Source organism: Geotrypetes seraphini, chromosome 14 (genome assembly GCF_902459505.1).
Source record: "Geotrypetes seraphini chromosome 14, aGeoSer1.1, whole genome shotgun sequence".
Taxonomy (NCBI): Eukaryota; Metazoa; Chordata; class Amphibia; order Gymnophiona; family Dermophiidae; genus Geotrypetes; species Geotrypetes seraphini.
In genome coordinates this window covers 59,536,419-59,562,645 of record NC_047097.1, presented here as the reverse complement: position 1 = coordinate 59,562,645, position 26,227 = coordinate 59,536,419, and the positions used below count along the sequence as shown (strand labels likewise).

At 45.1% G+C, this 26,227-nt stretch overlaps 1 protein-coding gene across 2 annotated transcripts in view; it reads right to left on the bottom strand.

The window, feature by feature from the left end:
- The window catches only part of LOC117348654 (calcium-binding protein 2-like), a 31,718-nt gene extending 5,851 nt beyond the window's left edge, over window positions 1-25,867 (bottom strand). The window contains exons 1-4 of one of the 2 annotated variants that reach the window (XM_033921004.1): window positions 25,168-25,867; window positions 9,307-9,337; window positions 6,235-6,369; window positions 4,079-4,188 (exon numbers count right to left, since the gene is read on the bottom strand). In XM_033921004.1, the coding sequence (XP_033776895.1) occupies window positions 4,079-4,188; window positions 6,235-6,369; window positions 9,307-9,337; window positions 25,168-25,494 (603 nt within the window). In that variant the 5' untranslated portion in view covers window positions 25,495-25,867. Of the gene's footprint in view, window positions 1-4,078; window positions 4,189-6,234; window positions 6,370-9,306; window positions 9,338-14,447; window positions 14,732-25,167 lie in introns of those variants that run through there. The other variant, XM_033921005.1, reaches the window with a different exon arrangement.
- Between the last annotated feature and the right edge of the window lie 360 nt (window positions 25,868-26,227).

Sequence of the window (26,227 nt, the reverse complement as noted above, 5' to 3'; positions counted from 1 at the left end):
CTCAGTTTCTCCTCACTGAATGGGTGCCATTCTCACAATAAAAACAGGTACCAACTTAACTGCATCATTCACATTCCTCTAACTTTTGTGACATCATCTTATAGTTCTTAGGCCAGTCTCAAGTGACTCAGTCCTAAGCCTGGCTTTTACTTGCTGGGCTGGCCTGTGCTGGGGTAGTACAGAGGCAGCGTTCGTAGCCTGTAAGGGGGTACAGCACTGGTCTCCAATGCGCAGCCCTCAAAGTCCTCCATTGCGGCCTTCAAACATTTAGCTGAAATGCTCTTCAAATCCTGTAAATGCGTTAATTTCAATCTGGTCTACTTGATATAGTAATTGCAAACAGTCTCATGAGTGTGTTTACCCAGGTGTCTCATTTATGGACTTCCAAACTAAAGTGAAATTTAGGAGAGCGACTCCAGTTAGGCAGCTATTGTAGTTTTTGGAAAGCGGTCCGAGCGTAGTTTACGCTATGCCGGTGCAAGGCCTGCAGCCCGTGGGGAGTGGAAAGTAAGCCTGAAGATGAACCAAAGGAAGAAGTGGTTTTGAGTTAGGGTAGTTCTTTTTTTGCTGTTTCGTATTTTTTAATGTGCTTTTGTATGTGATTTTTGTTCCCCGCTTAGATTTGTGGATAGGCGGGTTATAAATAATTTTAAATAAATAAAATTAAATAAATAAATAAAATTTTAAAATATATCCTTGAAATGTTGTACAATCAATATTAGTATTAATTTTTTTTAATGTTTAATACATGGTATGAACAGGCAGGTCAAGGCAGTTTACAAAATTAGTAGTATGTGTCAGCTTGAAATCTTATGCCGATTCTCACACCCAACTTTGGTCACAAGGACTTACTGGTGTAAATCCTGGCACGCAAGTTGGGTGTGTTTCCGTGCAATGGTGTAACACAGCACATAACTTTTTAGAAATTCTCCGACCCACCCACGTCCCTTTTGGGTTGCGTGCTATGGGATTTGGACGACCTATGTCATAGAGTAGCACACAAATTGCGCATGCAAAGCTCAGTTGACGCCAATTAACGTCAACAATGGACCGTTACCATCCAATTATTGACTCTTCAATGCTTGTTAACCAATTGAGTTGCATGTGCGACCAGTGTTCCCTCTAAGCGGGCGGGTGTTGTGAGCAAACTTTTTTCACTGTGAGCTAAAAATATCGGGCGCCAGCAAGTTATGAGCCAAATAAATATGTTGCTTTCTACCACAGAACTTCCTTACGTTTGTATGGAATCTATCCCCTTTCAACTTTAGAGAGTGCCCTCTCGTTCTCCCTGCCTTAGCTACTAAGTCTATTCCCTTCAGTACCTTGAATGTTTCTATCATGTCCCCTCTCAATCTCCTCTGCTCAAGGGAGAAGAGGCCCAGTTTCTCTAATCTTTCGCTGTACGGCAACTCCTCCAGCCCCTTAACCATTTTAGTTGCTCTTCTCTGGATCCTTTCGAGTAGTACCGTGTCCTTCTTAAAGTACCAGTGCTGGACGCAGTACTCCAGGTGAGGGCGTACCATGGCCCGGTACAGCAGCATGATAACCTTCTCTGTCTCTTCAGTCCAGCATCTGCCCCTTCCATTCACTGTCTGTCTTTCCCTGCCATCTCTCCTCCTGCCCCCCCCCACCCTCCAATTTGGTCTAGCATCCATCATCTTCCTTCTGTTCCCCTCATGGTCTGGCATCTCTATCCTTCCCTCCCCCCTGTGGTTTTTAGCATATCTCTCTTCTCATTTCCTCCACTCAGATCTGATCATTCTCTGCTCTCTTCCCTTTTCTTCTCTGGTCTTCCTTCTCTATTTTCTGCCTCCATCTAAATTAAATTCTTTCTTACTATTTAGTCCCGTTTCCCTCTTTTCACTGTGTCTACACACAGCTTGTCACCCCTTTCCCTCACCCCTCCATTATCTTACTATTTTCTTCCCCCTTTATTTATCTCCTCCTTCCATCCAGTATGTGTTCTTTCCCCACTTCCATTCAGCATCTGCTCTCCCCTCTCAACTGACATCCATCTGCCTTCTGCTCTCTCTCCCTTCTTCTCACTTCCATCATCTGTCCCCTTCTCTCTCTCTCTCATCTCCTCCATTCCATCATCTGCCCCTTCTCTCTCTCCCCCCCCCAACTTCCATCATCTGCCCCCCTTCCCCTCACCTTTGTGGGTCACTTTCTTTCCCCTGAGGGTGGCTCATGTCACAGGGGAAGCTTTGGCCGAGCAGAACCGCTTGATTGACAGTGGAACTTACTTGATTGATGTCGATGCTGGGGCCCGTTGCCGTTTGAAGGAAAAAAAAAAGGTGGAAAAAAGGAACCTGTAAAGGCGAGAGGAAGGGAAACCTCCAGGACAGCTGCTTTTTGCCCTCCTTCAGCGGCCCAAGAGTTCAGACCAGCAGCGGCAGCTCTGTATGCTTTTAACTTCGGCACAGAGCTGCCCCTAATCAATAGTTTAGCGCGGTTTCATGAGGCAGCCTCGGGGCCTTTGATAGCCGGCCCGCTTCGATGATGCGATGTGGGCCGGCCTAGCAAAGGCCCCGAGGCTGCCTTATGAAACCGCGCTAAACTATTGATTAGGGGCAGCTCTGTGCCGAAGTTAAAAGCATACAGAGCTGCCGCTGCTGGTCTGGAGGTGCGGAGACAAGGCAGGAGGCAAACGCGGTGGAAGGCAGGAGTCCCGGCGAAGGCAGGAGTCCCGGCACAGCGACTGCAACAGGAAGTTGCAAGTCAGCTGACGCCGGCCTTTCGTTGCGGCGGGGACCGAATCCTTCGCGGACCGGCAAGATTTTGTTTGCGGACCGGCGGTTGAAGAACTGTGCTCTACAATGTGTGCGCTGTGACGAGAAACTTGTGCGCTGCCAGGTAATATTTTGTGCGCAAGCGCACACCAGCGCACCTTAGCGGGAACACTGTGTGCGACTCAGGATTGCGCCCAATTTGGAGGGCCTTACATTCAGCAGCTTTTAAGGCAGTGGATCTCAAACTGTGTGCCGAGGCACACCAGTGCGCCTTCTGAGATTCCAAGTGTGCCGCGGCACACTGAGGAGGAAGAGAGGCACCTTCCAGCTGACTTCCCTACGCAGTACGGCGCCAGCACTGCCCGATTCACCAAAGGCCTGCATGTTTCCCCCTTCTCTCTAGCGTCCTCCGGCTTCCCCCCTGGCTTGTGGAGGCTTGTGCAAACAGACAGTGTTATGTATTGCTCTGCTAGAGACCTGGGCTCGATCCCTCAAACCAGGTTCTGGTCATAAGACCAGTAGGAACTGAGGGATACTGTGGGTGAACATTCATGTGCCCTGCTAGGGAAGTGTGGGGGAGGGGGGTAATCCTAATCGTAACACCAGATGGATGCTGATCACTTCCAATAACGCCTCTCCCAATAAGATCAAACTTGCAATGCAGCATATATTTTTCACTAAATCACACACTGTATTTTCATTGAATGAATTGACTAATGCAGTCAATTAATTTACTTCACAATAGGGGAAAGGAACGCACAAAAACGGACTTCAGATTTTATTAAAGCATACATCTGTCATTTTCCATTAGTTCCGTTCTCACTCATTGGTCCAAAACCCCTATATTTTTCTTTTACTTACTTTTTCTTGTTCATTCAAAAAATGTTTAGCTTAAAAAAAAAAAATCCAGAAATTCAATGTTGCAATTATATGAAATGTACTTAGTTTTATAATTAATTCCAGACCCAATTACATGGGCTTTTTCAGGGTAGCTAGTACATATTGCAAAAATTCCCTGGATGCTTTTAGCCCTACCATATACTGTGGGTGACCATTCATGTGCCCTGCTTGGGAAGTGTGGGGAGGGGGTAATCCTACCCATTGTACAACAGAGACACCTATGACTGAGATTGAGGATTTATACATACTGGGCTCCAAAGGGAGTTGCAGTCTGTAGCCTCATATACAGGACTATTGCTGCAATGACAGGATTATAGGGGAGGACAAAGGCATAAAAATGTGAAAAATCTCCAGGTGGCTGTGAATGAAGGCTAATAGTAGGTTCTGACTGGGTTGGGAGCCCAAGAGCAAGAGGGCAGGAAAAAGACGACCTATTACATTCTTACCTCTCGGAAAGCGTCACGCAGCTCCTTCATGCCAATCATGTCAGCCGTCTCAGCCAGCATTTTTGGGCCCATCAGCTCCACAAAATCCTCAAAATCCACCTTCCCTCCTGCTACAGTTAAGAGAACAATTGGTGAGCCTAGTGTGGAGCATTAGCTATATACTTGCACTCTTTTCTCATGCTTAGCTTAGCAGGGTTTAAAAAAAAAAAAAGGGTTGAATAATTTCCTCAAAGAAAAGGCTATAAGCCATTATTAAGAAGACTTGGGAAAATCCACTAGGATCAGCAGCGTAAAATCTGTTTTACTCTTTTGGGATCTTGCCAGGTACTTGTGACCTGGATTGGCCACTGTTGGAAACAGGATACTGGGCTTGATGGACCTTCAGTCCGTCCCAGTACGACAACTCTTAAGTGCTTTCGATTATCATGGATCCCTCTTCCATATAGTATTAGGTGTGACACAGATGCCACAATCTCCTAATGTCAGAAGAAAACAGTTGGAAATGTTAAGTACAGGGAAAGGATGTGCTGAGGATTATCCACATAGCAGACAAAACAGGAGAGGCTTTAAAATCTGGCTGTGGAATTCATTGAAGGTGATGCAGGCAGGGATCAGGGACGTATGAAAACAGGATCCGAACCTTAGGATTTCCACTACTGAAGAGCCAGACTGAGTCTGACCTGCAGCATGCTGAAAGTATCAGCCTGGGGTGCTGCAGTTGGGTGTGCAAGTAACTTCTGGGCTGAGACTGAGGTGCTCCAGGTTGGGAATGTTAGTGGCTTGCTGGGCTACCACTGCTACTCAGCACTGTACATTTAACATTCAGTAGTCGGTCCATGCTCAGAAGAGCTTACAATCTAATTTGAACAGACAGACACAGGACATCTCAGGGTTGGGGAGTTTCCGGTAGAAGGAATGATACAATGGGTAAAGGTATCCGACAGTGAGTGGGATTTAAGAGTTGAAGGCAGCTTCAAAAACGTGGACTTTTTAGCTTGGATATGAATTATTTTAGAGACGGAGTATGACGTATTGACTCAGGCAGCCTGTTCCAGGCACATGGCGTGTCAAGAAAGAAGGGACGGAGTCTGGGGTTGGCAACAGAGGAAAAGGGTACAGATAAGAGGGACTTACCCAATGAGTGGAGTTTACAAGGGGGAGCATAGGGGGAAATAAGTGAAGAGAGATATTGAGGACTATAGAGGGAATTCCAGCATAAGTCAGTAAGAGGAGTTTGAACTGTATTCGGAAAAGGATGGGGAGCCAATGAAGTGACTTGAGGAGAGGGGTAATGTGAGCATGGCGGTTCTCATGGAATATGGGTCGTGCAGCACCATTTTGAACAGATTGAAAGGGTGAGAGATGAATGAGCAGGAGGCCTGAGAGAAGTATGTTGCAGTACTCTAAGCATGAGGTGATGAGAGCGTGGACAAGGGTTTGGGTAGTGGAATGCACTTCCAGAGGGTGTGATAGGACAGAGTACGGTTTTGGGGTTCAAGAAGGGATTAGATAATTTCCTGGACCTGATGGGCCACCGCGTGAGCGGACTGCTGGGTATGATGGACCTCTGGTTTGACCCAGCAGAGGCATTGCTTATGTTCTTATGCTTAGAGAGGAGAGGTTGGATTTTGGTAATATTAAAGAGGAGGAAGCGATAGGCTTTAGCAGTTCATTGGATCTGAGTGGAAAAGGAGAGAGAGGAGTCAAAGATCACCCCGAGGTTGCGAGCTGACAAGACAGGGAGGAAGAGAGTGTTATCCACAGAAACAGAGAAAGGGGGGAGGGGGGTTTAGGTGGAAAAATTCAGAGTTCGGGTTTTAGCCATATTCAGTTTTGGATGGTAGTGAGACATCTAAACGCCAATGTTGGAAAGGCAGGCTGAGATTCGGCCCAAATTCCTGTAGAGATATCTGGTGTGGAGAGGCAGATCTGTGAGTCATCAGCATGGGAGAGTCAGTGATTTATTGGTCTGAGCCTGAGGTGCTGCATGCATAAGCAGTTTTCTGTCACAAGCTTAAGGAACTACTCACTGTTTTATTACTTCTGTATTTAAAGATGAAAATTACAAAAATAGCTCATATCCTGCAGACTCACAATAAGACAAAGGTGTGCTTTGTTATATGTGTGGTGTGAGGATGAATTCTAAGGCAGCTTACCAATTTGCTGAGACAACTCTATTAACTCCATCTCAGTTGGCATGTAACCCATGGTGCGCATGCACTCCCCCAGGTCTTTGTAGCTGATGAATCCATCTTGGTCCTTATCAAATTCTTTAAATGCTTCCTTTAGTTCTGGTCATGCATAAGAGAAGGAAAAAAAAAATATGAAAGGGGGTTTGAACTGAAAACTCCAAAATCTTCCCTTACCCCTACAGGTTCCTCAGTCTTCAAAATTCCTTGCTCATCCATCCAAGCTGCTCCAACCCAACCAAGCTGTATCCTCAGTGTGAAAGTCTTGACGTGACATTTGCTTGAAGTTCTGTTCCACGAACAAAACTCCTTTGACAGATTCAACTAGCAGAGAAGCAGAGAGATCAGCAATGCCCTTTTCTCTCCTCTCTTTAGCACCCCCAGGTGTCTACCGGGGGTGGGTAATTCCGGTCCTCGAGGGCCAGAATCCAGTTGGGTTTTCCCCAATGAATATGCATGAGATCTATTTGCATTCACTGCTTTCAATGCATATTTATTGGGGAAAATCCTAAAAATCTGACTGGATTCCGGCCCTCGAGGACCGGAGTTGCCCACCCCTGGTCTAGACTGATTAATAGGTCATTTCTCTCATTAAGTTGGTTAGTGCAGTGGTTCCCAACCCTGTCCTGGAGGAACACCAGGCCAATTGGGTTTTCAGGCTAGCCCTAATGAATATGCATGAAGCAAATTTGCATGCCTATCACTTCCATCATATGCAAATCTCTCTCATGCATATTCATTAGGGCTAGCCTGAAAACCCGATTGGCCTGGTGTTCCTCCAGGACAGGGTTGGGAATCACTGGGTTAGTGTGTTGGTCATAGAAACATCCAAGAAAAGGAGGATATATTCCTAAAAAAAACCCCGAAGGACATCTCTGAAAAAGTCCAAAAGGAGGGTGTGTCCTCTTAAAAGAGGACATGTGGTAACTCTACCAACAGAGCTTCTAGATCAGGAACTTTTGTTGCCCTAGGCCAGGGATAGGCAATTCCAGTTCTCGAGAGCAGGAGCCAGGTCAGGTTTTCAGGATATCCACAATGAATATGTATGAGATGGAATTGCATATACTGCCTCCTTGAGATGCAAATCTATCTCATGCATATTTATTGTGGATATCCTGAAAACCTGACCTGGCTTCAGCTCTCAAGGACTGGAATTGCCTACCCCTGCCCTAGGCTGCGAGCATATGCACTCCCAGCCTTCCCATACTTTTTGGATGGCTTGCTTGGATTTTGTACACTTTTTATTTTGGTCTCCTTTTCAGTTTTTGGTTGACGAGTGAGTTAAGATGTCTCTCTATTTTTGCTACCATTGTGGTTAGCAGACAGGCCAAGAACCCTCACAGGCACAGACAGGATGTCACATGCAGGATGCAGTGTAAAGTCAAAAGAAAATCTTTATTGGTGAAGAAGTAGTCAAAACAATACAGTCTTTTCCAGTTACAGACTCGGTTCCAATCTGAGCAACATTAACATTTACTTCCGTCTTTCATAGCAGTTCTATCTTGTTAGGCTTCTTCAGCACAGTTCCAGGCTTGGCTCCAGCTAGGATCTGGGTCTTCACAAACAAATAAAAGCACTCTTTTACCTTTGCAGTTTTCTGTTTCTTTCCATGGAATCCCTGGGGATAGGAGCCAGCTCTATGGGTGCTGAGCACCCTCAATATTGAGCAAACTCTTTGACTGTGTCCAACGATAGGGCTACCAGAAGTCCGGATTTACCCGGACATGTCCTCTTTTTAGAAGGCACGTCTGGACGGCTTTTCATAACCCGGCACTTTGTTTGGGTTTTGAAAAGCAAATCGCATTGGGAGGGGGCCTCCCAACCAAGATGAGCAGGCTGAGGGGCGGGGTTAGGGATGAGGCTGGGGCGGGGCATTGGGGTAATGGGCCGGTCCTAGGTGGGGGGGGGGGGGTCTAGATTTTACATATGTAAAATCTGGTAACCCTATCCAGGGAGAGGTAATTTCCACTGGGTTTAGCACTCACTATCATTTTGAAAAGTTGGCACCTATGTCCCTGGACATCTACTTCTTAACACAAGGAGCAAACCTCTGAGCTAGGATAACTCCTTGCTTCCCTGGGACTCCCCCACATGTACTCAAGCCCAGCCAACACTCTGGGAGATTTCCTTTACTTGAAGCCTCCATCCAGGAGATCTCTGCTTTCGGGATCGCTCTCCTGGAGACCTCTTGCCTTGGGGCCTCCCTCCTGGAGACCTCTTGATACAGTGCCTCTCTGCTCCAGGGCTTTTAACTACCTCCCAGCTTAGCCCCACCCCTCTGACTCAGTCTCTGACATGGCAGGTTAGCACCATCTGCTGTAAAGTGGCTAAACTGCAAACCTTGGAGAGGACATTTTTCTTAGGGACCCCTGCCGCTATACCACTCACTCCCTGATATCCACATATTGTTTGAATTTGCTTAAGTTCCTGGAGGAAAAGCTCATAACAGACCAGTAGCCAGGTAGACAAATGAAAACCATTCTTATCCCTGGAAATGAGCTTTAAAAATAGATATGTTTTGGGATCTGTTGGGTACTTGAGACTTGGACTGGTTACTGGTGGACACAGAATGCTTGGCCCCAAGGACCTTTGGTCTGTCTCAGTATGGCTTTTCTTAAGTTCTTTACAATTTAAAATTATCATTCTCAGGGAGAGACAATGCTCACTAGAGAATGACACGGTGACAAAATTCATCACCGTTCCCGTCCCCGCGGATAACCACGGTAAACAATCTTCATGTCATTCTTTAAGGAGAGAGGGAAGAATTAGAGTATGAATGGCCACAACCACTGACCCGCAAGCTTTGCTTTGAAGAATGCTGGTGTAGAAGGACTGAGGTTGAAATAGACACTAGAAAATGACATGGGATTATTTCCCGCGGTTATCCGCGGGGACGGGGACGGTGATGAATTTTGTCACCGTGTCATTCTCTACTCAGTACTACCTTATAGAAGGAGGAAATAGAGAAAGACCTTTGGAACCATGAGGAACCTCTCTAGCAGACAGAAGGGTAAATGAGGTCACTGCAACATTACTCACCTTCAATCTCTTCTGGCCTCAGGTCCCGATCCTAAAAACAAAACAGGAATGTTAACACCTCCTTGGCACTCTTTGTCCACATATCCATTTCTCTCCTGTGATCTACTGTTCCAATTTTACATCTGTTCATAACCAGCTTAGTGTATTATATCAGCTGGCATTCCCACAACACTGACAATGTATAGGAATATGGCTTCCAAACAACTGATCCTAACCAATCTGCATGTGCTACCTCTTGACATCTTCTGGGGAAATTTCTCCCCAGTAATAAACTCTTCCTGCCTTCAAGCTTACCATCACAACTGAACAAGGAACCTGTGTGATCTGAAAAGTTCATGCATTTCAATGTATTTTACCTTTTTATTAAAAACATAAGAATTGACGCTGCTGGGTCAGACCAGTGGTCCATCATGCCCAGCAGTCTGCTCACACGGCGGCCCTCTAGTCAAAGACCAGCGTCCTAACTGAGACTAATCCTACCAGCGTAGGTTCTTGTTCACCAGGAACTTGTCTAACTTTGTCTTGAGTCCCTGGAGGGTGTTTTCCCCTATGACAGACTCCAGAAGAGCGTTCCAGTTTTCTTCCACTCTCTATGTGAAGAAGAACTTCCTTACGTTTGTACGGAATCTATCTCCTTTTAACTTTAGAGAGTGCCCTCTCATTCTCCCTACCTTGGAGATGGTGAACAACCTATCTTTATCTACTAAGTCTATTCCCTTCAGTACCTTGAATGTTTCGATTATGTCCCCTCTCAATCTCCTCTGTTCGAGGGAGAAGAGGCCCAATACAACTCATTACAACCAACAAAGATTTCAAACAGTACAAGGAATGAGTATCACTAAGGTTACCATATAGCTCCATACATAGGAGGACAATTTGAGGCATCCTGGTTTTACTTCTATCGAAAGCTATGGCAGTAAAACCTGAATATCTCAATCCATCGCCTAAGTAACGCTAATTGTCACTTGCGCCACAAGGACACCTAAAGCACGCCTAAAGTTAGGTGCAGTTTACAGAATTGGGGCCCATGTGCCAAGTGGGTTGAACTTAGGGGTGAATATGTGTAATAACTTGTAAGTTTCATGGCTCCACGTCATTCCCTTCTTGGTTGGGCTGAGAACTTTTCAGTGCCATCTTGTAATGTATCCAGCCACAATTCCCTCCTCAGCCTCACGAGCTGCCCCCAGCGGCAGAAAACCTGACCTTGGGCCATCCATGCTGAACATCTAGGCTAAATTTTTGCTAATGTTTCAAATTCCTGAGACTGGGTTCATTGTTCATCTTGAGATTATGTATTGGAATTGCTTCAGTAGTTTTGCCAGGGCTAGCAGAGAAACTGCAGAATTTATGGAAGGGAAAAAGATGGATTAAAAAAAAAAAACCCAACACAGAGGAAAAGAAAGTAGGGAAATAACAAGGGGAGATGAGAGGCAAGGACTTGGTGCCAATACGTAAGTACACAGAGATCCAGTAGGGTGAAAGACCGTCCTGAAGTAGGCACTGAAGTGTGCAGAGTTGTGGTAACATATCTGAACATCCAATCACACAGAATGTCATGTCCATTTGAAATCTGTTACACTCCTAAACTAAACTAAAACTTAACCTTATATACCGGGTCTTCAACCAAAGGAAGTTCGATGCGATTAACAATAAATTAAATTTAAAAAATTAAGTAAACTGAAATACAAGAGTTAGTTTTCAAAATGTTTAGCGAATAAAAAAGTTTTAAAAGTTTATGGAAGAGTTGGAAGGAACCGGGACACCGCAAAATTAGGGGAAGTTCATTCCATAGTTGGGGAAATTTAAACGCCAGAGAGCTGCTAAAATTCTTAACTCTTTGAATTCCTTTCCTAGAAGGAAGAGAAAGTTCAAATCGATGAATGCCTCTCGCATAAGAAAATCTATAAACATTCCATAGCAGAGGAACATGAGGAGCAAAGATACCATGTAAAATCTTAAAAACAACACATAAACACTTAAACTGAATTCTAAAATAAACCGGGAGGCAATGGAGAGAAAAAGAGCAAAGGAGTCACATGGTCGAATTTGCTCTTTCCATAGATCAACTTCGCGGCGGTATTCTGAATCAATTATAGTCTTTGAAGGCAGTTTTTGGTGATGCCAAGATAAATGGCGTTACAATAATCTAACCAGGATATTATAATAGATTGGACCAAAACAGAAAAAATGACGTTGATGGAAAAGAGATTTGACCTTCCTCAACATTTATAAGCTGAAAAAACATCTCTTAACCAGAGAGTTTATTTGATCCTTAAAAGTAAGAGAAGAATCAAAAAGTATTCCCAAAATCTTAGAGGGGAACTCAATTTGTAGGGAGGCTCCAGAATCCAAAAGTACAGTACTCCTCTTTATCTTCTTTTCCCGGCCTAGCCAGTTCTCCACAACTACTACTAAATCCAATCCTGAAAGACTGTAGTGGCTGAGTACATCCCCATTCCTCCTAACATACTCCCACTTACTCCTTTATCATCCTCACTGTCCCCTCTTTATCCTAACTCATAGTAACATAGTAGATGACAGCAGATAAAGAACCCAAATGGTCCATCCAGTCTGCCCAACCTGATCCAACTTAAATTTTTTCTTCTTAGCTATTTCTGGGCAAGAATCCAAAGCTCTCCCCGGTACTGTGCTTGGGTTCCAACTGCCGAAATCTCCGTCAAAACCTACTCCAGACCAGTGTTCCCTCTAAGCGGGCGGGTGTTGTGAGCAAACTTTTTTCACCGTGAGCCAAAAATATCGGGCGCCAGCAAGTTATGAGCCAACTCGCCCGATTCTCCTCTCGCCGCCCTGCCATCTGCCGTACGCCTCTTCCGATCGTGCGCTGTGACGAGAAACGTGTGCGCTGCGATGTAATATTTTGTGCGCCAGCGCACGCCAGCGCAGCTTAGCGGGAACACTGGTTCAAATGGTTTTATTTATTTCCCCAAATTTATTTTTGTTATACGCATTGAAAATATTTGATATTGCGTTTAAATCAAAATCTCAATAAACTTGAAACGAGTGCCCGTGAGATTGTGGGAGGGTTAAATACTCAAAACTTAGAAGTTTTTGCTACGCCAGCTTTCTGGTATCTTTACATACAGTGGCGTACCTAGCATATGTAACATCCGGGGCCCATCATTTTTTGGCACCCCCCCCCATCTGTAAGAAAAACATGATTTTTAGTAACAAACCACACGTCACACATGAGTACCTAGGAAAAGGCAGCATCTTACATATTGCAGTGAGCAGTACATCAATACACCCATTGTAAAACTAAACAAGCCAGACCAGCACAGATCAATCCTACACCGTCAATCCTAACAGAAAACCATGTCTTTCGAACACACAGAACACAGAAAACACCTTCGCCTAGTAAGGAATATGTAATCACAAACTAACCCCTCCCTCTTTTACAAAACTGTAGTGTGGATTTTAGCTACGGAGGTAACAGCTCTGATGCTCATAAAATTCTGAGCATCAGAGCTGCTACCACCAAGGCTGGTGCTAAAAACGCTTCACAGTTTTGTAAAAGGGGGGATAAAATAAAAATACATAGACAAAGGTTAAATTGAACCAGCAAGAAGCTGGACTCTGCATACAATGCTTCACAGAAACAGTGACACATGTCTCCTAAAGCAATAAATAAATAGAAATTTTTTTCTACCTTTGTCTTCTGTGGTTTCTCCTTTCCTCATCTTCTTGTAACTCTCTTCCTTCCATTCACTGTCTGCCGTCTCTCTTCCCCTATATGGCATCTTCTCTCCTTCTATGCCCCTTCCAGAAACTGTATGCCTCCCCCTTCCATCTCTCCTTTCACCCCATTGGTCTGGCATCTCTCTCCTCGCCTTCCCTCTCCCACACCTCTCCTCATAGTCTGGTATCTCCCCTTCCCTGATTCTCTGGCATCTCTCTCCTTTCCTTTTCTTCCATCTTTCGTTCCCCCTCCATGCTCTCACATCTCCCCCTTCCTTTTCCCTTAGACTGGCATACCTTCCTCCTATGCTCCAAGCCCTGGCATCTCCTTTAATTCCCTCCCTCATCTTCCTTCTCCCTCCAGCTGGGTACCGCAACACTCTTCCCTGCAGCTCTGCACTTCCCCACAATTGCCATGCTTCGGTTCCTCTTCTTCCTTCCTTCCTCCCCCCCCCCCCGCGGGACCCTGCGGCACCATCAACTCTTACTCCCTCTAATGTCGGCCCTGCAGCTCCAGACTTCCTCGCACCTTCTCCCCTCCCCCTTTGGATCGCTATTATTTTAAATGTTATAGCCGCGGAGCTGTATCCATCAGTGGAGATGTCTAACCTCGGCCTGCCCCGGAACTCTTACTGCAGCAGCCGCCCGTCTAGGCAGGAACAGGAAGTCACTGTTGCAGTAAGAGTTCCGGGGCAGGCCGAGGTTAGACATCTCCACTGATGGATACAGCTCCGCGGCTATAACATTTAAAATAATAGCGATCCAAAGGGGGAGGGGAGAAGGTGCGAGGAAGTCTGGAGCTGCAGGGCCGACATTAGAGGGAGTAAGAGTTGATGGTGCCGCAGGGTCCCGCGGGGGGGGGGGGGGGAGGAAGGAAGGAAGAAGAGGAACCGAAGCATGGCAATTGTGGGGAAGTGCAATCCCCCCAATGCGTCCCCTTACCTTACCTCCCCTTACCTTTGCGACGCGTGTGTGCGCTGTGAAGAGAAACTTTGCGCTGCGATGTAATATTTTGTGCGCGCGCGCAGGCCAGCGCACCTTAGCGGGAACACTGCTCCAGACCATCTACACCCTCCCAGCCATTGAAACCCTCCCCAGCCCATCCTCCCCCAAACGGTCATATATAGACACAGACCGTGCAAGTCTGCCCAGTACTGGCCTTAGTTCAATTTTTACTATTATTTTCTGATTCTAGATCCTCTGTGTTCATCCCACGCTTCTTTGAACTCCGTCACCATTTTCCTCTCCACCACCTCTCTCGGGAGCGCATTCCAGGCATCCACCACCCTCTCCGTAGAGTAGAATTTCCTAACATTGCTCTTGAATCTACCACCCCTCAACCTCAAATTATGTCCTCTGGTCCTCAGAGGAGCTCTTTCTCATTCCCCCTCCCAGCATCATGAAGACCAGACTACCCCCCATCCAAGATATCCTCTTCCACTTACCTTTGAGAGTGTCTTCCGTTGGGGCAGTTTGGTGCAATTTCCCATCTCTTAGCATTTTTCCTTCTACCCCTCTGTCATCCTGGACTCCTGTTTCTCTGTGACTTGTCTCTTCTTTTCCCTTGCTCTTTTTCTCGCAGACTGTGTCTCTTCTCTCTCTGTCTCTCTTCTGCTAACTCTCCTATCTTCTATTTCCACTCTATTCCCTCTTTTTCTTGTTCTTCCATTGCCTCTCTGTTTTATTCCTGCTCTCTCAAGATCTCTGGGGGATTTTCTGTTTCTCTCTCTCTCTCTCTCTCCGTGTTCCTCATCCTGTTGCTTTTTTTAGCTGTATGAAATTCCTCTAGCTTAATTTATTTTTAATGCTTCCCAGTTTTTGGTGTGTTGTTTTTTTTGTTTGAATAACCAGAATAGTTTGGAGGATGGGAAAGGCGGGGGAAAGACTTTAATCCATCTCTGTCCAAGCTGATGGAACCCAGGCAGAGCTGGAAAAAGAGAAAATCAGGGAAAGATAGAACAAACAAAGAGACATGCAGAGAGCCCTTCTCTTCAGTTCTTACAGACTTGGACTCCTTCTCATACATATACACCAGTCTAACCACTAGATGGTGCTCTTGTTCAATAGCTGAGACTCTTGCCCTTCTGGACTGTCAACTCAATACCATATTTGCAGCATCCAGAAGCAGGCACAGACGGGGACATCAAATTTTGAAGCTACCAAATACCCAGGTGTTCCCCACTTACTTTAAGACTTGTGCAGGTGCTGCTTCAATGAGGCACCACTGTGGCACTATGGCATTCTTCTGCTCCTCTTCTGCCTCTCCAAGTTTCGGGATCTTTGATACATCTCTCCACTAGTGCCACCCCATTTACCGTTTTGAATCGATTCACCGATTCACTTTGGTGAATCGATTCAAATTGATTCGTTTTCTAAAAAAATAAAAATAAAAAATCAGACTCACCGATTTAGTGAGTCCTGAATCTCCTGACATAGTTTGGGTCTCCTAAAACAGCAGCAGCAGTGGCCGGTGGGCAGAGGCAGCACAGTGAACAGGCTGTTCCTGGCCTCCCCTGCTGGGGCCTTCTCTCTACCACGCCACTGATGATGCAGCAGAGGAAAGCCCTGGTGGGACAGGCCATGAGCAGCTTGTTCAGAGCACTGCCTCTGCCACTCCTGCTGCTTTAGGATGCCCGAAAGTATGTCAGGTCTCATGGTGGGGGTGGTCAATTGGGAAGTGCTGCACAGGGGAATAGGAGGAAGGGATGGAAAGTTGCTGCCAAAGGGATAGGAGGGAGGGAAGCTGCTGAACAGGGGGATATGAGAGAGGGATGGAAAGCTGTTACACAGGGGGATAGGAGGGATGGAAAGCTGCTGAAAAGAAAGGAGAAAGGAAGAATTGTTGGACATGGGGTGGAGATGAAAGCAGAGATGCAACAAAGAGGTAGAAGGGGGGGGTGAGAGGGAGAAATCCTGCATATGATGGAGGGGAGGGATACATGCATGGAGAAGAGAGAAATGTTGGACATAAGTTGGAGGGCAGGGAGAGATGGTGCATGGGGGGGAGAAAAAAATGTTGCATTTGATAATGGAGGGGAGGAAGGGAGAGATGCTGCATGGAGGGGAATAGAGAGATTTGACCCAGGGCACAAGGCAGGGAGAGAGAGAAAGAATGGTAAACAGTGGGAAACAAACAGAAATGTTGGATATGGTAGTGGAAGGGAAGGTACAGAGATGGAAGATGAATGGTGAAAGAAGAAAACATCAAATGGGCAGGAGACATTGGTGAGCAAGTTAACAAAAGACAAACAGAAACCAGAGTCTGGACCAACATGATTTAAATAATAAAATGACCAAACAAAAGGTAGAAAAAATAATTTTATTTTCCATTTTGTGATTACATAGAACTCTATGAGCACTGGGAGCAATGCAGAGCATTCAGCATGCCAGTCAGCACTTAAAAAATGCTTTCACGAGGGGGGGGGGGGGTAGCAGCTAGCAGTTGTGGATTAATCCGTTAAAGCCAAGTTTACATTTATGAATTTAGGATCTGATGATATTCAAAATAAGTTAAGCTCCAAAATTTAGATTCCTGGACTCCTAAATTTACTACCAAACACAGAACCTCAATTTTCTCCTGAAAATTCACCTAAATTTAGGAACTTAAAAAATTATGGCCCCTTTTTACTAAACCACGCTAGCAGTTTTTAGCGCCGGGAGCCGCGCTGAATGCCCCGCGCTGCTCCCCACGCTCATAGGAACTCTTTGAGCGTCGGGAGCAGCGCTACAAAACGCTAGCGCTGTTTAGTAAAAGGTGGCTTATGCTAGGTGTATATGAGACCGATTTTTTTTTTTTTTTTGCTTGTTTGTTTCGTTTCTTTGGTTTTGTGTGCGTGTGTGTATATCTTTCCTATTTCAATTGTAGTTCTTTTCCTCCTGTTTTTATTGTACACCACCTTGATATTTTATGCGAGGGCCTTATATAAGCTTTTTAATAAATGTAAACATTAATTAAGATCTGCCTAATTAAGGGGTCCTTTTACTAAACTGTGGTAAACGCTAAGGTGCACTTATCACACATTTTCAAAAGGGACATGCTCTGGCATCCTGCAATAAATTTGCCTTTTGGCGCAAGTACCCCACCCACTAAAACAATATTTTTTATTTCCTCTAAGAGGGCGTGTTAGGGGGTGGAGAGTGGGTGTGACAGCGCTAGTCAGTTAATTCATGAGATACTGCCACATGTTAATTGATTAGCAGGGGGTAGCACGGGGGCCTTTACTGCCTACCACACAGGTGGCAACAGAGGCTCAAGCGGTAATTTTTTTTAATGGCCATGTGCTATAGAAGTCTGCACGGGAACGAGGATCGCAGGAATCCCCCCTAACCCACGGGACTCTCATGGGGACCCCCCTCTGGCCCACGAGACTCCCACAGGGACCCCCCTCTAGCCAACGGGACTCCCACGGGGATGGAAGGCTTTGGAAGCAGGGTTCGTCCATATAATATAATGGACGCGTCAGCCTTAGTAAAAGAGGGGATTAACCTGAACAGAAAATAAAAAAGCGTTCCACCAAAGAGATTCCACAAGGAAAACAGCAAAAGAAACTGTGGAATTGATGATCCTGTCAGAAGTAATTGCTGCTTTTTATGGGGACAGGCGGGGATGAAGGTAATTCCTTGCGGGAATGGGTGAGGACGGAGAGGATCCTAATGGGGACGGGTGGGGATGGAGAGGATCCTGACGGGGATGGGTGGGATTTCTGTCCCCGTGCAACTCTCTAGTGTGCTAGTGGCAAAATTTGCACGTGGCCATTAGTTTGGAAAATGTGAAAATGTGCCATCACAATGCTAGTCCATCCCACGTCCAAATGATCTGGATTTGGACATTTTCAGCTTGGACGTTTCTTTGGTCGAAAATGCGGTATATGTTTTATTAACATTTGATATACCGCATAAGCATATTACAGATCGAAGCAGATCTCTATCTGTTCCGAAGGCTCACAATCTAGCTAAATTATTAAAATAGAAAAGATATAACCAAATTCCAAGAATGGTGAGGGAAAGGTACAATTCAAATAATAAGAAATAAAAAGAATAAAATTAAAATATACAAATAAGTTTAAGAGATTGGAGATTGAGCAAAATACATTCCAATCTGGTGCGAAGTCCAATCATCAATCCGGTCCAATAGAGCTCCACATCTGCAAGGAAGGATTGAGCACAGAGAAGTGATGGTGGGCTGTGAGGCCGTCTCTGCCAGAGGTGAAGGAATCGACGGCTGCAATCTGGGCCCAAGAGCAGAAGGCAAAGAAACCAGGAAGAAGAGGCAGGCCACGAAAGGTCATCCGACGCTGTCACCAACCCACTGTTAGTTAGATATAAAGTTAGATGTTTGGATGCTGTTATTTCTGTCACGCAACAAAAAAATTCAAATTTTCTTATTGTATAGTCATTCCCTGGTAGCGCTAGGTTTTCCATTGCCCTGCTGCCGCCACTCATGCTAGCGCAATATACAGGGCCATTAATTTGCTCATATTCTCGTCTGTATCCCCAAGCACTAAATTTATCAAGTCCATAGTTGTGGGTAGGCCTCCACTGTTCCTTTTTAAAGACCAATACTCATGTGAAGGGCAATTCTATCATCTAGGTACCTGCATTTCTCCTAGGACAAGCAGGCAGCATGTTCTCCCGTGTGGGTGATGTCATCCACAGAGCCCGGCGGTACGGACAGTGTGAAAAGTGAACTGTCACCTTAAGTTTTAAGAAACTTTGCAATTGCCCGCACCGCGCATGCATGAGTGCCTTCCCACCCCGACGTAGGCTCACAATACCTCAGTTCTTCGTTCTCCACAGAGCAAAGAAGTGTGTTTCTGGGCTTCGTTTGGTTAGCATGCCTTCGACCCACTATTGGTTTTTCTAAACCTGGCCTTTTGCCATTATTTTCCTGTTTCTTTTTTCTTTATATTAGTAAAAAAAAAATAATAATAAATATATTAATAATTCTATAATTTCTTTCTTTTTCCCTCACTCAGGCTCCTGTCCTCATGAGGGCTTTCGTTGTCTTCATGTGAGGTGTTTTTATTATGGGTATTCAGCCTCCGGTTTCTTTCCAAATTTAATCATTGAGTTTAACCTTGCTGACACTATATTTCCATCCATGTTGAAACTGTTGACTGGGTTTAAAAAGTGCTGTTGGTGCCAATGGCCTATCTCCATAACTGACCCTCATAGCTGGTGCCTACAGTGTTCAGGCCCTGAACATTGTGTGGACTCCTGCCTGTGCTGTTCCACTCTACAAAAGTGTTCACTAAAAGCCCGCTGCATCCAGCAGGAGAAGCTCTTCGGATTGCCTATGGATACTGACAAACATTCTGGGCCTGCGGTACCAGCATCGGCATCGGATGACATCCCGGCATCGGGGAAGCCAGCTAAGAAACCATCCTTTTCCCAACCAACATCGCAGGCCTCGACAGCATCCAGTCCCTTGATGAGGGCTAAAAAGCGATGCCACTGCTCTGCAGGCTGTGTCTCCTTCAGGGCATGCATCCTCTCTGAGGTCACCAACCCCTAGACACCCTGCCGTACCAATGGTACCAACTCTTGAGCCAAGGGTACCAGTGTAGCTCTTCAAAGAGCAACTTAATGAGTTCTTTCAGAGGGAGATCGGTGACATGTTTAAGTTGAATGCAACACCGCTGTTAACATCGACACCCTCGGTACCAGCCCAGCCTAAGCATAGCACCTTGAGGCCGCGGGGTACCGAATCAAGATCTTCATGGAGGCGTCAATATACCTCGCACCGATCTTCTAGTAGACAACGGCGCTCACCATCAAAACATCAATCTTCAACATTGCAACGATGTTCTACATCGAAGAATCATCATTTTGCATCGAGGCTGTGATGTTCTGCTTAGATACATTGACGTTCTTCATTGACTAGACGCTCTGGATCTAGACACTGTCAGTCAACTTTGCATCATTCCCATGCTTCTAGGGATAAGAGAGCTTCCCATCAATCCTCTTCTTCATCTTCATTGGGTCGGTACCAGAGACATCGAGGAGCATCGTCTTGTCTCAACATTCTCAACACTTTCCTTCATATAGAGAATCACCTGCGATGCCTGCGGCTGACACTGACCTTTCATGACACCATATTGACTCCAAGCGTGAGCCCACTCTATCTGAATCATATTGTATACCATCACTTCCTCCCCCCAAAAAGGAGGTCTCTTCCTGAAAGGCTGTCTTTCACTAAATACATTAGACAGTTGGGAAAGGCCCTATCTGTCAAGCTAGAGGCTGACACTGAGCCCAGGGCAGAGCTTTTGGACACCTTAGATTATGATGAGCCACCTAAGGAACTCCTCAAGTTGCCATTGCATATTCTGATTAAGGAGATCCTCTTTCGAAATGGGGATATTGCCCTGAGGAAAACTGATTCTCTCTGTAGAATAATTTCCTGCCCGGGATTTGATAAGCCACAGCTTCAGCACCAATCACTGTTAGTAGAGTCAACCCTCAAAAAGCCATCCAGTTCCAGAGTTTATGCCTCTGCACCACCGGGGCATGAGGGTCACACAGTGGATAGATTTGGTCGTCGCCTCTACCAAAGCTCAAGGTTGGCCAATAGAGTGTTGAATTACAACTTCTATATGTCTTTCTACTTTAAATATCTTGTCAAGAAGTTAGCAGACTTTGAGCACTATATCCCCCTGGAATATCTTGAGGAATTTCAACAAATGACTCACAGTCTTCTCCAAACTAGGAAGTATATGGCTTGAATGGCGTTTGATATATCTGAGATGTCATTCAGAGCATCCGCCCTGTCTGTGGCATTCTGTTCCTGAACACCGTTATCACTTACGGCTGACAGATTCATAGACTTCTTTAGGATAAAGTTACAAAAATGTCCTTCTGTATTTAAAATGCAGATGACTTCTGAGAAGTAGAGAGGCTTGTTAGTTTCTATCAAGAGATCTGAGTTAACAATGGGATCTTCCCCATCCCACTCTATACCTCTATCTGTATTTGAGTCAGCAGTACCAGTTTGGACCACTTTCCCTGACTCTGCAGGCAAAAAAACACGCTTGCTTATTTCCCTTTTCTTCTGACTTGGACTGCTTTATGGTCTCTAAATGGCCAGGCACAGGGAATTCAATGACTGCATTTTCCTCAGTAGGGAGAGAAGTTACGGCATCCTCCCACCTTATTGGACACAAAAATAGCATCAGTCGTGCTTGTCACATAGCCAAGCCTCTGCTTTACGCATTGATCTATTTGCCGAGTAGACCGTGCACCAAGCAACTGCTCCCTCTCTGAATCGAAAGCAGAGGTCTGGAGTGGCTCAGTTTCTAAGCAGGAACTTTCCTCCCTGTCCACAATTATAGAAGGGACTGACAAAGTTATGTCGCATCCTGGTAGAGTAGATGCACTTTGTACCACTTCTGAGTGAACCAACATAGGGAACTTAATCGGGACACCTTTGGTTAGCATCCTCAATGCAAATCTCTGTGTCATCATGTCCCAGTAATTTCCCTCATCTGAAATATTGCCACTGGGCCGCATTATAATCACATCAAGGGTAAGAGAAGCTATCTCATCTAATACTGGGATACCTTGTTCAGTTGTCTGCCACCTCTTCCATTTCCAATGGGTCCTCTGTATATAGCATCTGCCACTCATAAAAAATGGTTGACAAGCTCTGGAAATTCATGAAGTTGTTTTAACCATTTTACTGACTTATGTATTCATCTTTTCTCTCGAGTCCGCCGACACGTTATCTTTCTCTGCACAGAGTACTAAACCATCTGTCTGTTGCCTGCTCAACCAATCAAATTCAGAGCAGTGCCCTGAAGGTCCTGACCACATGCCACTGGGTGTGAACTGTGCATTTGGCATCTGGATACCAATGGCCTACCCTGTGTAGTGATTCTAACTTGCTTTTTGTGACACTTTTTTTTTTTTTTTTGGAGAATAGGAGAGGGAAGGGGATATCCTGTGTATGGAAGTTGGAACTGTTATAGAAGCAGTTTCTTTCACCAACTGAAAGTAAAGTTCTTATTTGGGGGTCTACCTGATTGGAGTGGGCAGTCTAATGCTAGCTTGCTCAGCCTTCCAGCTCTAGAGTTGGCCCCAGCCCTGGTTCTGACAAGTAAAATTCTTTGTATACCCTACTTGCAATCATCCAGGCAGGGACTATGCAACTGCCTAGCATCCTAGAGCAGTGGTCTCAAACTCGCGGCCCGCCAGGTACTATTTTGAGGCCCTCAGTGTGTTCATCATAATCACAAAAGTAAAATAAAACAATTTCTTGATCATATGTCTCTTTAGCTATAAATGACAATATTATTATTAAGACTTAGCCAAAAGGAAAGATTTATAAACTATAAAGAGTTTTACCTCATGCAAAATTGTCATTTCTTTAATAAGACATTAACAATTTTTTTTCTGAGGCCCTCCAAGTACCTACAAATCCAAAATGTGGCCCTGCAAAGGGTTTGAGTTGGAGACCACTGTCCTAGAGCTTCTTAAATAACATTTTCAGAGGCATTGCTCTCTAGTGAGTGAGCGAAGTAAGACTGTCTCCCTCTCATAGGACACTAGTGGCTGCACCGAAACCTTCATTTCCGGCAGTTCCCACAAGAAACATCAGGAAACCAGTTTCTGCACAGAAAGCACTATTTATCTAGGTAGGAAAAAACCCAGCGATACCCTTTCCCTGTGAAATGACCTTCCAGAATTTACTGCTTTAGCACAGATGGATACAGCTGATGACATCACAAACCACAAAAGAGCTTACCATCAGGGCAGGATTAATTCGTTGAGAGTTCCTAGGCACACAAGTCCACTGGGCCCGCTCCCTGCCTCACCCCCATTTACCCATTTTCATATTTATTTCTTTTATTTTAAAATTCAAAACAAACAACAAAGATTACCATACCAGTGCCAGTGTACAGTTTTTCTTCTATGCAACCTCCAAACATCTCTGAACAAATCCCTCCCCTTCCTTCCTAGAGAAAGAGATCTTCAGCTGGCAGGGCTTTGGGAAGCCCACCAATTTATATTTTGCATTTGGGTAGGAGGAATGGGGCATGGCAGGAAGAAAATTTAGTGCTCATCATTTTATTGGACTAATATAGTTCTTACTTAGCTTTCAGAGGTTGAAACCTCTTTCTTAAGGTCAGTAAACTATACTGCTGTTACAGTATCCCTGTCCTGATCTCAGGAAAGGAGTTATGGTCTCCAAATTAGTAAAAAATGTATTAAAATTAGTCCAATAAATAGGATCACCTTATTTCCATTTTCTATTAATAAACGATTATCAACACAGCTACAATAATACTTTATCCTAAAGCAAAAAGAAATAAATAAAACAAATAGAATTTTGTTGTCTGGTTTCTACTTTCCTCATCTTCTCATCGTTCTCTTCCTTCCATTCACTCTCTGCCCTATCTCTGCCTCTTCCTTATGACATCTGTTATCTTTCTATACCTCTTCCAGAAACTGTCTTCTTCTCCCTTCCATCTCTTCCTCCCCCTCTTCCCCATTGGTCTGGTATCCATCCACTTCTCTCCATTTCCCCAGTGGTATGGCATCTGTCTTCTTCCCTTCCATCTCTCTCTCCCTCCCTCCCAGAAGATTTTAGCATCTCTTTCTCTCCTCCTTTCCTTCCCTCAGATCTGGTATCTATCTCCTTCTTCCTCTCATCCTCCCAGGTCTGATATCTGTCTCCTCCCTTTCTCCCCTGCTCTGGCATATCTTCCTCTGCTCCCTTCCTCCTGTTCTTCCTTCTCAATTTATTTTCTGCCTATGTCTAAATTCTTTCTTACTATTCAGTCCTTAATTTCCCTCTTTCATTGTGTCTACCTGTAGCTTACCACCTCTTTACCTCACCCCTTCCAGTATCTAACCCTCTTTCCCCAATCCAGCATGTGCCCTTTTTCCTTTCTCCTCCCCGCTTCCTTCCAGCGTCTGCTCCCCTCTCTCGCCCCCCCCTTCCATTCAATATCTGTCCTCCTCCCTCTCCCCCACACTTCCATTTAGCATCTGTCCTCCCTCTCCCCCACACTTCCATTCAGCGTCTTTCCCCCTCTCTCACCTCCCACACTTCCATTCAGTGTCTATCCCCCTGTCTCTATCCCTTCCATCTACTGTTCACCCTCTCTCTTGCCACTTCCATCCACTACCCTCTCTGCCCTTTCCATCCAGTGTCCACCCTCTCTCTCTCTTCCATATGGCATCTTCCCTCTTTCTATGTCCCTTCAATAAACTGTCTGTCCTGTGTCCCTTCTCTCCTTTGTACGTGATTCATTTCAGCTTCACCCCCCTCTTCATTTTTCTGTCTCCATCCCTTCCCCTATGCTCTGGCATCTCTCTATTCTTTCCTTTCTTTAATTTCATGCACACTGAAGTTGCTCAATCTTGAATTCTTAGGATGCAGGAATTAATATCTGTTCATGGTGCATCCTTTTTTTAATTAGAATTTTGAAAATATACATAAATTCCGTAAAAATTCCAACTGCAATAATCAATTTCTTACTCCTCTCCAATGGTACATCCTTTTTAACAATAAACTTTACAATTTATTAGCTCTGTATTTGTGACTGATGAGTGACCCAGGTAGGATCTCCAGGATGTTTCAATAATTGGCCTGTGAATTCTTTTCTTTCTGGGAACTCTGGCCTCAGGTTATAGAAAGACCTTAGCCAGGCCAGCATTAGAGAGGAGCAACCAGGGCAATGCCATTGGGCCACAAGGGGCTCTAGCCCTGCTCAAAGCTAGTAGACTTTGGGCTCCTTCCAAATTTCTGCCCTGGACCCCAGCTTGTCTAATTCCAGAATTAGTGCTCCAGAAACTGTTAGGGAAATAGCTCGTAGACATGGGGTTTGCCAGGTTCCTCAGACAAAAGAAAATCCAGTAAGCAGGTAGAACTTTGTCAAAAGTGCATGCGCAGGTGCAGGTGAGATCTTTGGATAACCTGCTGAGACTCCAAGGCCAAAAAAGATTCAACTCCTAGTATGTACTAAGGGGTAACATGAGAGGCACTACATTAAAAACTCTATAGTTTATGCAAATGTATCTCATGCATAGTGATTGTAGGGTTCCAGAAAACCCAACTGACTGTGAGGTCCCCAAAACAGGTTTGGGAAGCCCTGTGTCAACACATAGAATGTGGACCAATAGATATTTTCCTTCTTATCCTACCCAAAGTCAAGCCCTTACCTGCCCAAAGGCTGACATGATAATGGGATCCATCTTGCTGCAATCCTGGGGATTGACCGTATCCAGGGATAGCCTGGATCCAAAGCATTTGCTGGAAGTGGAGGCGCTCTCTTCTGCTACAAGACGGCCTTGGGAAATAGGACTGAGCTTTGCCCTTTCTTCTTTTGGGTCCTTCGTGCACATCTCCTGCATGTCCAAATTTTTCACGCTTCTCAGAGGTCCTCTTTCTTTGGTTGCTGCCAAGGATGGGTCCAGGGAGCTCTGAGAATGTACCTTCTGCCCAGGATCTCCGCTGCCTTCCTGTGAGCATTTCTTCTGTCTTTTCATGCTCTGCTCCTTCTGCTCTTCTCCTTCCTGCGTGGGATCTTTTTGCTCCTGTTCCTTCTTGCTCTGGTTCTTGACAGAACTCTTCAAGCCCTACGTACGGAATCCAGATTTGATACTCGCTGGGTATCCCGGAGGAAAAGAATCATTCCTTAAACTATAGGTGTAGCCTTGTGTTGTGTGAGGAGAAAGTGGTACATCTCATCTGGTGTTAGCCTCTCTTCTCGCCTTTTCCATTCCTCCTTCTCGGTCCTGATGACTCTTCCTTTCTCTTTATTCTCTGTCTTTGTCTCTCACAGTTCTCTGGCTTCCTATGTTGCACTCTCCTTTTATCTCTGCCTCTCAACCTTTGTCACTTTATTGCTCCTTCACACTCTTACTTTCACTCTCTTCCTTTTCTCTGTCACTCTAGTTCCCCTTTTTTTTTTCTTGCTCTATAATTATTTTCAAGTTCTCTTTAACCTTTACTCTTTAAATCCTCTTTAAACAAAGAATGATTCTGTGTCCCTTTGAGGCATCAGCACGCAATCGCTGGACACTTGCTCTCTAAACGGAGGAATAAAAAAAAAAAAAAAGAGAGCCAAATCGGTAAGGACAAAAGAGGCAATGCCTAGCTCTGCCCCTCTTCCTCCTCCCTCCCACTTCACAATAGCTGGATTTTAAACCTAATGAAAAGCATTATTTATTAACAATACGCCTGCTGGTCTGACACAAACAGGGAAACTGAATCCATGAT